Source organism: Armigeres subalbatus, chromosome 1 (genome assembly GCF_024139115.2).
Source record: "Armigeres subalbatus isolate Guangzhou_Male chromosome 1, GZ_Asu_2, whole genome shotgun sequence".
NCBI classification, from domain to species: Eukaryota; Metazoa; Arthropoda; class Insecta; order Diptera; family Culicidae; genus Armigeres; species Armigeres subalbatus.
In genome coordinates, this window is record NC_085139.1 from 110,542,613 (window position 1) to 110,554,773 (window position 12,161).

The 12,161-nt window shown below is 44.9% G+C and overlaps 1 protein-coding gene across 4 annotated transcripts in view; it reads left to right on the top strand.

The window, feature by feature from the left end:
* Positions 1-12,161, top strand: part of LOC134204852 (uncharacterized) — a 205,878-nt gene that overhangs the window by 167,351 nt on the left and 26,366 nt on the right. For all 4 annotated transcript variants that reach the window (XM_062679665.1, XM_062679676.1, XM_062679684.1 and 1 more), the window contains exon 3: positions 24-668. In XM_062679665.1, the coding sequence (XP_062535649.1) occupies positions 24-668 (645 nt within the window). The remainder of the gene's footprint in view (positions 1-23; positions 669-12,161) is intronic.

Sequence of the window (12,161 nt, forward strand, 5' to 3'; positions counted from 1 at the left end):
TTCTTTCTTCTTTTCTCCCACAGCATCTGCATTCGTTAACGAAGCTGGTCCAGACCGACTTCGGCTCACGGTGTCGCCGCCTGCACACGTAATTATAACGGCCACCAAGAACACGCCCGTCTACCTGCCATGCCACGCCGAAGCCGTCGTCGACCCGAACGAGTTGGGCGTCGACTCCGATATGGACCTGGACCAGGACCTGGACGAGGTCGAGTACGACGAGAACAACGGCAACGAAGAGGTGGACATCCTGAATCCACCGCACATTGAACGCAAAGGCTTCTACGAGGACACGTTCGATCTGCACAATCTCGCGCACGAAAACATAGACCCCAACGGCCATGGCAACGATCTGGACGAGGAAGCCGACGAAGAGTACGACGAGGACGACCAGTCGAGCCGGTATCGACGGTCGTCCTACGGGCGCGACGAGCTGATCGAGTATGTGTGGTACAGGAATGGGTTGGAGTTCTTCAGTACGGCGTTCCAGAACCAGAATCACAAACAAACGCACAAGGGGTTTCGCTTGTTTCCTAATGGAACCCTCAAGATACCGTACAATCGACAGATGAGCAACATTTCGGCTGGGGTGTACCGGTGTAGGGCAAATTTGACGCGGCACGGAAGCGGTTCAATTCTTTCAACGGAAAGCGTGGTGTCTATAGCATGTAAGTATTGGTCGATATTATAGTTTTGGCTTTCTCATCCAATAAAGTCACCAAAATGGAACTTTCTGTTATGTCAATGTTTGAAGGGTCTATACCTAATTGAAAATTTTAGATTTTCTCATATGTAGTGTAATATTGTTCGAGGGTAGCTAATGGGACCAAAAGACCTACACTTACTTCACTACGTATACCGTTATGATTCATATTCCAAGCAAGACTCATATTCAACCTCATTTCAACCGTAACCTTGGCCCGTATTGGTATTTATCGACTTTGTATATAATACTTGTATATGAAGCCTATGAGGTCATCCAACAGACCGATTCTTCGTCCTTCTATACTTTCAGAACAACATATATGCAGCTGTCCACATCCGATCGGAATCTCGTACTTCCCAACAACGTTACCCTTTTTCAGATCATTTACCTCACCCGCCGGCGGGTGCACAGCTTGACCGCCGTCGATTATGTTAATCCTATTTCTTAATACACCTTCGTTTTCACCGCTCAACAAATTCTCGAAGTGAACCTTCCACCTCCGCGCAGCTCCTCAGGACACTGTACATCTTTCCCTTGAACCAGAACAGATGCTGATGCTTATGACTTGGCGAACATTTTTCAGTAATAATTAACGCTTTTCGAGCTGAGCTGAAAACTTTCTCTGACTTTTCAATAATTCTTTGTTTAATTGAGAACAATGTAGAGAGCACCAATCTCATGAGGTAGAATGACCTAATTATTCTAAGCCTTTTTTTTTTGAAGTCATATGTCACGGCAAAATGTAACTTACGATTTAAAATTTGAAATCCCAAGTACCTAGTTGATGTTTTAGTTCCCATTTCCCGGGAAAATGGAAGACCAATGCCAAATGTCATTCAAATAAGATTTTTGGTAAAATTTCTTTACCAATCATCAGACTTGATATTTAGAGCAATGCACCTTTGAACAAAAATGTAGGACCACTTAAGTTAAAAAAAAAGATATGAAGATATGGCTTTTAAACATTTTTGGGCTAATAAGTCAAGTGACATTTCACAACACTATATTTTCATTTAGATTTTCAACAAATTGTCACCTATATGGCGCATTATGCGTTTTACACAGTGTACTCTGTGTTTCGTCTTTGACGTTCTTTATACGATACCGATTTGGTTTCATCGTTGCTGTTTATAATAACGCTTTCTTACCTTAATTTGCAATGCAATCTTTGTAGACTAATGCAAAATGGCAAAGCCCCAATGGCTTTGGTGCAGGAGCCTTAATTTCGCTAAGGTGACTTCTACCCTAGTAATCTAGTGAACTCGGTTATTGCTGCTTTCAGTAATGGAATGGCCACTTTCGATCAACTATATGATCGCTCCAAAAACAAACTTTTTATAGAAGGCCCGTTGACCCATAATGTTATATACCGATCGACTCAGTTCAACGAATTGAAGTGATGTTTGTGTGTATGTGTGTGTGTCTGTGCGCCCCTACAAAATGTAGTAAAAATGTCATTCATTTTTCAGGCAATTGACCTTTCCCGTCAAAATTTTTTATTCGCTTAACCCTTAAAAGACTGGGACGACACTTCGACCATACTTTTGGTAATAACTTGTGATGCCGTGGGCCGATTCCCGGAATTTATATAGTTTTACAAAGGGGAATAGCAGCACAAACTCCGGTTCGTAGATTCCCGTCCGGAGGAATAACCGGAAATGTAGGGGACACCTCGCATATTTCCATATATCAAAGGTCATATTTGAATTGTAGTCAATAGTATTCTAATAAAATAGCTCAAATCGACAATTATATTAATATATGATTGCCGGGAATCGATATCTGTGAATCAATAGACTTATATTGACAACTACGTCCACTATTCCGGGACCGGAATCACCGGTATGTGGTTCCGGAGGACCAAATCAAAATTTCAGAGAACCATACCATGCGACACATCAAATTTCACTGCCGCAACGAGATATGATCAACGAAAGTGTAATCGGACCGTTTTGGACACATGTGACCACTCTGCCACAGGTTCCGGTACGGCACTATCCGGTTCCGGAGGACCAAATCAAAATTCCAGAGAACCATACCATGCGACACATCAAATTACACTGCCGCGATGAGATATGGCCAACGAAAGTGTAATCGGACCGTTTTGGACACATGTGACCACTCTGGCACAGGTTCCGGTACGCCACTATCCGGTGCCGGAGGACCAAATCAAAATTTCAGAGAACCATACCATGCGACACATCAAATTACACTGCCACGACGAGATATGGCCAACAAAAGTGTAATCGGACCGTCTTGGACACATGTGACCACTCTGGCACAGGTTCCGGTACGCCACTATCCGGTTCCGGAGGACCAAATCAAAACTCCAGAGAACCATACCATGCGACACATCAAATTACACTGCCACGACGAGATATGGCCAACAAAAGTGTAATCGGACCGTCTTGGACACATGTGACCACTCTGGCACAGGTTCCGGTACGCCACTATCCGGTTCCGGAGGACCAAATCAAAATTCCAGAGAACCATACCATGCGACACATCAAATTACACTATCACGACGAGATATGGCCAACAAAACTGCAATCGGACCGTTTTGGACACATGTGACCACTCTGGCACAGGTTCCGGTACGCCACTATCCGGTTCCGGAGGACCAAATCAAAATTCCAGAGAACCATACCATGCGATACATCAAATTATACTGTCGCGACAAGATATGGCCAACTTAAGTATAATCGGACCGTTTTGGACACATGTGACCACTCTGGCACAGGTTCCGGTACGCCACTATCCGGTTCCGGAGGAACAAATCAAAATTCCAGAGAACCATACCATGCGATACATCAAATTACACTGCCGCGACGAGATACGGCCAACGTTAGTATAATCGGACCGTTTTGGACACATGTGACCACTCTGGCACAGGTTCCGGTACGCTACTATCCGGTTCCGGAGGACCAAATCAAAATTCCAGAGAACCATACCATGCGACACATCAAATTACACTGCCACGACGAGATATGGCCAACAAAAGTGTAATTGGACCGTTTTGGACACATGTGACCACTCTGGCACAGGTTCCGGTACGCCACACAGAAGGACCAATCTTCAAAAAGACGGTCAAAAACCGATTTTTCAAAATGATCCAAATTAATAACTTGAGTCATGGGTTGTTAGTAGAATACTTGACGATGATCTAAACATAGTTTTGAGTCATTTTATTTGGGTGGATCTTACCTTTACAGTTAATACAAGTTGAGCATGTTGTCGATTTTTAATTCTGTTAAATCTTGTAACATTTATCTTACTGTTCATTATGTTGGCCACAACGTATACATCGCCCAAACCTATTATATTTGGCACCATTACAAAGTGTAGCCTTAAAACTAATAAAGCCAAGCTTAAACGTTCGTAAATTAATTTTGATCGCGCAGAAAGTACTCGGTCTTTATTATGTATAAAATTATTATTGAATTATCTTCTTGCTGTATTCATTGTAAAATTCAAAAAGGTACCCATCGGTACCCATCAATGAAATTCACACTGTAGCTTCATTTTTTTGTCAGGAATCCAATCCTGAAGAAAGTAGGTTCCGCCACCCTCCGCCCGCTCAGTTATTTCGGTTTTACTGACGGTGGTCCTTTCGGTCTTGCCAATCAATTTTGATAAGTGCAGTAACGCACAATTTGTTTTTACTTCTCTTTCTACTTCTCATTTACCTCAATGCAATGGTGTGACATCAGCTAAAAATTGTCTAGGGGTCGTACACTTATTACGTGAGCATTTTTTTTCTGGGGTTTTCGACTCCCCCTCCCTCATGTAAGATTTCTTTCAAACAAATGTTTTTTATTTACATGGTGCTTAAGAAAACAACAGAAGCCACCCCTCCCTCCCCATAAGTGATAACGTAATATGTGGACGTCCCTCTAGCACCATTTGTTCTTGTCTCACGCATACTGTTGTTAAGGAAATCCCACGTGATCATTAGTTCTTCAGGCTTCTGCGCTCTGAGATTTTGAAAATATTGATAATGAAAGTAGGATATCAAGTCATGTTATGTCTAGTCGCAATGGATAATTTCGGGAGAGGATTTTATTTTATTCCTTACTTCTAATTTTCCAAACTTACTCTGTAAAAATATCATGAGTTTTACCGTAATATCAAGTAATTGCGCCTCTACAGCTTTACTTCGGCTAAGGACGAAGCAAAACCTATTTCATATGTTTACAATTTCTAACAATACAATAATTTTTTTCTTAGCATTGCGGTGAGGCGGCTGAAATCAGTAATTAAATACCTGTGGAAATGCTTATAGAAAGAGAACTCTACATGGCGGCGCCAGCCATTGATATTTGATGGACACCACTTGGTGCAAGCACGTTGTCTTAGAGAACTATAGCGTGCTTGCGACGACTGCTGCCCACCTCTCGCTGCGATAGTTGTACTTTAGCTTACGGATCGTTGATGCCGAGAAGAGGAACCATCTATTCAATGAACAATCACAATATGTGGCCTGCTAGACCATTTTATTCACTTCTAACATTTATGACCGTCTTTTTTGGGATTGGTCCCACTGTGCGCCACTATCCGGTTCCGGAGGACCAAATCAAAATTCCAGAGAACCATACCATGCGACACATCAAATTACACTGCCACGACGAGATATGGCCAACAAAAGTGTAATCGGACCGTTTTGGACACATGTGACCACTCTGGCACAGATTCCGGTACGCCACTATCCGGTTCTGGAGGACCAAATCAAAATTCCAGAGAACCATACCATGCGACACATCAAATTACACTGCCGCGACGAGATACGGCCAACGTAAGTATAATCGGACCGTTTTGGACACATGTGACCACTCTGGCACAGGTTCCGGTACGCCACTATCCGGTTCCGGAGGACCAAATCAAAATTCCAGGGAACCATACCATGCGACACATCAAAAAATACTGCCGCGAAGAGATATGACCAACAAAGGTGTAATCGGACCGTTTTGAGCAGATGTGACCACTCTGGCATATGTTCCGGTACGCCACTATCTGGTTCCGGAGGACCGAATCAAAACTTTAGAGAACCATACCATGCGACACATGAAATTATACTGTCGCGACAAGATATGGCCGACGAAAGGTAAATCGAACTAATAAGATAATTTCCGGAATATTTTGAGGATTTTCAAAACATCCTTTTATAAATCTGTAGAGTTTTTATTTTTTTACGGACACCTGTTCTCTCTTTACCTTTCGGAGACCAGTGAGATATAGTGTATTAAATATTTGTAACGGCCACTGACTTACTAAGTCAATGTCACAATGCATTGAAATTCCAAAATTTGTACATGGATAGCTAAAAATTCAAGCTTTATTCACTTGGTGGTCAATACAATTTCTCAAGTTCTAGTCATTCACTAAGTAGCAGCTACAAGTTGTACGGTTATCCTGCTCATGCTCATGATATGTTGTCCCTGTATCTTTGATACACTACCATCTGGTGGGTTCCATACTACAGCTCATCCATATTTTGATATTGTCTTCCAGATCTTGAGCTAGTATGTGCATTTTGGCTAAAAATGGTTCTCAGCACTTTTTATTTGGTCCTCCGGATAGTGGCGTACTAGAACCTGTGCCAGAGTGGTCACATGGGTCCAAAACGGTCCGATTACAATTTCGTTGGCCATATCTTGCTGCGGCAGTGTAATTTGATGTGTGGCGTGGTATGGTTCTCTGAAATTTTGATTTGTTCCTCCGGAACTGGATACTGGCGTACCGGAACCTGTACCAGAGTGGTCACATGTGTACAAAACAGTTCGATTACACTTTCGTTGGCCATATCTTGTCGCGGCAATGTAATTTGATGTGTCGCATGGTGTGGTTCTCTGAAATTTTGATTTGGTCTTCTGGCACCGGATAGTGGCGTACCGGAACCTGTGCCAGAGTGGTCACATGTGTCCAAAACGATTCGATTACACTGTCGTTGGTCATATCTCGTTGCGGCAGTGTAATTTGATGTGTCGCATGGTGTGGTTCTCTGAAATTTTGATTTGGTCCTCCGGAACCGGATAGTGGCGTACCGGAACCTGTGCCAGAGTGGTCACATGTGACCAAAACGGTCCGATTACACTTTCGTTGGTCATATCTCGTTGCGGCAGTGGTGTGGTTCTCTGAAATTTTGATTTGGTCCTCCGGAACCGGATAGTGGCGTACCGGAACCTGTGCCAGAGTGGTCACATGTGACCAAAACGGTCCGATTTCACTTTCGTTGGTCATATCTCGTTGCGGCAGTGTAATTTGATGTGTCGCATGGTGTGGTTCTCTGAAATTTTGATTTGGTCCTCCGGAACCGGATAGTAGCGTACCGGAACCTGTGCCAGAGTGGTCACATGTGACCAAAACCTTCCGATTACACTTTCGTTGATCATATCTCGTCCCGGCAGTGTAATTTGATGTGTCGCATGGTGTGGTTCTCTGAAATTTTGATTTGGTCCTCCGGAACCGGATAGTGGCGTACTGGAACCTGTTCCAGAGTGGTCACATGTGTCCAAAACGGTCCGATTACACTGTCGTTGGCCATATCTCGTTCCGGCAGTGTAATTTGATGTGTCGCATGGTGTGGTTCTCTGAAATTTTGATTTGGTCCTCCGGAACCGGATAGTGGCGTACCGGAACCTGTGCCAGAGTGGTCACATGTGACCAAAACGGTCCGATTACACTTTCGTTGGCCATATCTCGTCCCGGTAGTGTAATTTGATGTGTCGCATGGTGTGGTTCTCTGAAATTTTGATTTGGTCCTCCGGAACCACATACCGGTGATTCCGGTCCCGGAATAGTGGACGTAGTTCTCAATATAAGTCTATTGATTCACAGATATCGATTCCTGGTATTATTATATAATTGTCGATTTGAGCTATTTTTATTAGAATACTATTGACTACAATTAAAATTTGACCTTCAATACATGGAAATATGCGAGGTGTCCCCTACATTTCCGGTTATTCCTCCGGACGGGAATCTACGAACCGGAATTTTGTAACGGCATTTGAAAGTGCTGCTATTCCCCTTTGTAAAACTATATAAATTCCGAAAATCGGCCCACGGCGTCATGAGATATGACCAAAAGTATGGTCAAAGTGTCATCCCAGTCTTTTAAGGGTTTCGATTATTTGGCTTATTTAAGGTCAACTTTCCGAAAGAACCCATATTTTTTTACGCCTCTAAATATTTTTAAAATTTAAAACAAAAATCGAAAAAGTGCTGTTTTTTAAGATTGCCCCGATTTTGAACGAACATCGGGTGCATTTTTCAGGCCGGTTCAAACGTGCAGTACTTTTTCGATTTTAAAAATAGTTAGAAGCTTAAAAAAATATGGGTCCTTTGGGAAAGATGACCTACAATAATCCAAAGAATCGACTGAGACAATAAAACAACGAGATACAATTTTTGACGGGAAAGGTAAATTATCCTTAATCGATTTGCTTGCAACAAGTTGCATTCGACGCAGAATCCTGTCCCATGTGTCCTATTGAAAGTTGGTTAGATCGGACTATGGCCTCGGAAGTTATTTGCACGAGAAAGGCACCATCACCGCTGGGTGGATTCTTCTTCTTCTTCATTGGCATTGCATCCCCCACTGGGACATTGCCGCCACGCAGCTTAGTGTTCATTAAGCACTTCCACAGTTATTAACTGCGAGGTTTGTAAGCCAAGTTACCATTTCTGCATTTGTATATCATGAGGCTAACACGATGATACTTTTATGCCCAGGGAAGTCGACACAATTTCCAATCCGAAAATTACCTAGACCGGCACCAAGAATCGAACCCAGCCACCCTCAGCTAGATATGTGCGCCGCCGCGCCACTCCGCCACCGCCAGCATTTTTGGCACGCCGCCGCCGTCGACATTTTAACATCGGCGCGCCGCCGTTCAAAATTTGGCACGCCGCTGATCTATAATTTCCCACGCCGGTTCAAATTTATAGAAGTCCACAGAATTTTCCGTGAAAATTTCGAAGCTTCAATTAAGTTTCTGTAGAGTTTTTCGATAGATATACCCACCACCAGAGTGTAAGTAATTAAGAGTGGCAACATATGCCGCATTTGACAGGTCTCCTGCTCGTGAGGAACACGATTTTGTATGGAAATGATAGATGAATTTTGTTCCAATTCTGAAAGTGTCGCCGCTTCTAATAACATACACTCTGCCCACCACATCCATGGATATACAACAGTAAAGCTCATGTGACGATATGCGTCCAAGGTTGATTAGGATTCTGTTGGTTTTCCTTGAAAAAGACCATTACTTGGTTGTGTAGGGATTATCACGCCTATCTAGAGAGTAGGAGGATGAGGATTAGAGTCCCTCCAAGACACGTGGATCCTTTTTGGCAAAATAAAAAAAAACAATTTGTCCATTTCGAAAACATGCACTGTGAATATGCACAGTCAATAAATTCAAAAAAAAAGGAAAAAGATTATTTGGCAGAAAGCCATTGGACCGAAGGCCACAAGGCCACATGTTATTTGACCAAATATGTAATTTGGCCGAACAAACCATTTAACCGAAGCACAATTGGTCGAAAATGTCTTTTGGTCGGAGGGGACATACGATCGAAAATGCCGTTCAGCTGAACAGTTCCTTTGGCTGAAAAAGTCGGTTAGCCGAATACTTTATTTGGCTGAAATGGTCATTTGGCAGAAAGGACCATTTTAGCGAAAAAGTCGTTTAGTCGGAAAGGTCATTTTGGCCGAAAATGCCGTTTGGCCGACTGGTTGTTTGACAGAAAAGACATTTTCTGATCAAATGGCTTTTCCTGCCAAAATAGCCTTTCTACCAAATGGCATTTTCGGCCAAACGACCATTTCGGCTAAACGATATCTGTTTCATGTCCGTAGAGGAAAACCGGTCTTATTAGCGTCTTGTATATGACACATTTGGTGCGGTGGCGAATCTTTTTTGACCGCAGTTTCTTCTGGAGCCCGTAGTAGGCCCGACTTCCACAGATGATGCGCCTTCGTATTTCACGACTAACATTGTTATCAGCCGTTAGCAAGGATCCGAGGTAGACGAATTCCTCGACCACCACGAAGGTATCCCCGTCTATCTTAACACTGCTTCCCAGGCGGGCCCTGTGGCGCTCGGTTCTGCCTACAAGCATGTACTTTGTCTTTGACGCATTCACCACCAGTCCAACTTTTGTTGCTTCACGTTTCAGGCGGGTGTACAGTTCTGCCACCTTTGCAAATGTTCGGCCGACAATGTCTATGTCATCCGCGAAACAAATAAATTGACTGGATCTGTTGAAAATCGTACCCCGGCTGTTACACCCAGCTCTCCGCATGACACCCTCTAGCGCAATGTTGAACAACAGGCACGAAAGTCCATCACCTTGTCTTAGTCCCCGGCGCGATTCGAACGAACTGGAGTGTTCGCCCGAAATCTTCACACAGTTTTGCACACCATCCACCGTTGCTTTGATCAGTCTGGTAAGCTTCCCAGGGAAGCTGTTCTCGTCCATAATTTTCCATAGCTCTACGCGGTCTATACTGTCGTATGCCGCCTTGAAATCAACGAACAGATGGTGCGTTGGGACCTGGTATTCACGGCATTTTTGAAGGATTTGCCGTACAGTGAAGATCTGGTCCGTTGTCGAGCGGCCGTCAACGAAGCCGGCTTGATAACTTCTCACGAACTCATTCACTAATGGTGACAGACGACGGAAGATGATCTGGGATATCACTTTGTAGGCGGCATTAAGGATGGTGATCGCTCGAAAGTTCTCACACTCCAGCTTGTCGCCTTTCTTGTAGATGGGGCATATAACCCCCTGCTTCCACTCCTCCGGTAGCTGTTCAGTTTCCCAGATTCTGACTATCAATTTGTACAGGCAAGTGGCCAGCTTTTCCGGGCCCATCTTGATGAGCTCAGCTCCGATACTATCCTTACCAGCTGCTTTATTGGTCTTTAGCTGTTGAATGGCATCCTTAACTTCCCTCAAGGTGGGGGCTGGTTGGCTTCCATCGTCCGCTGAACTGACGTAGTTATCTCCTCCGCTGCCTTGACTTTCACTGCCTGTACTCTCAGCGCCATTCAAATGTTCCTCGTAGTGCTGCTTCCACCTTTCGATCACCACACGTTCGTCCGTCAAGATGCTCCCATCCTTATCCCGGCACATTTCGGCTCGCGGCACGAAGCCTTTGCGGGATGCGTTGAGCTTCTGATAGAAATTGCGTGTTTCTTGAGAACGGCACAGCTGTTCCATCTCCTCGCACTCCGCTTCTTCCAGGCGGCGTTTCTTCTCCTGAAAAAGGCGGGTCTGCTGTCTCCGCTTCCGTCTATAACGTTCCACGTTCAGCCGGGTACCTTGCTGCAGCGCGACCGCTCGCGCTGCGTCCTTCTCCTCCAGAATCTGTCTGCACTCTTCGTTGAACCAATCGTTCCGTCGACTTCGACCCATATACCCGACGTTGTTCTCCGCTGCGTCGTTAATGGCTGCTTTGACTGTATTCCAGCAGTCCTCAAGAGTCCCCATCGAGCTCACCCTCTTCCGGCAACGCTGCCTCGAGATGCTGCGCGTATGCAGTGGCGACATCAGGTTGCTTCAGTCGCTCTAGGTCGTACCGTGGCGGTCGTCGGTACTGAACATTGTTGATGACGGATAGTGTTGGGCGCAGATAGTGGTCAGAGTCGATGTTAGCGCCACGATATGTCCTGACGTCGATAATGTCGGAGAAGTGCCGTCCATCAACCAGAACGTGGTCGATTTGTGATTCTGTCTGCAGTGGTGATCTCCAGGTGTACCGATACGAGAGGCTGTGTTGGAAGAAGGTGCTGCGAATGGCCATATTCTTGGAGGCGGCGAAATTAATTAGTTGTAGGCCGTTTTCGTTCGTCAGCCGGTGAGCGCTGAACTTTCCAATAGTCGGTCTAAACTACTCATCTTGGCCAACCTGAGCGTTCAAATCTCCTATGATGATTTTGACGTCGTGGCTTGGGCAGCTGTCGTACTCACGTTCCAGCTGCGTGTAGAATGCGTCCTCATCATCATCAGTGCTTCCGGAGTGTGGGCTATGGACGTTGATTATGCTGAAGTTGAAGAATCGGCCTTTGATCCTCAACCTGCACATTCTTTCATTGATCGGCCACCACCCGATCACGCGCCTTTGCATGTCGCCCATCACTATGAAAGCTGTTCCCAGCTCGTGTGTGCTGCCGCAGCTCTGGTAGATGGTATGATTACCTCTAAACGTTCGCACCATTGATCCCTTCCAACAAACCTCCTGCAGCGCTACGATGCCGAATCCACGGTCCTTGAGCACATCGGCGAGTATGCGTGTGCTCCCGATGAAGTTGAGAGATTTGCAGTTCCACGAACCGAGTTTCCAATCGCTAGTCCGTTTTCGTCGCAGTGGTCTTCGCCGATGGCTCCGGTCCGTACTCTCTTGTTGATTGTTCGTTGCGTATGTTTTTTACAGGCTGGCTTGCAGGGC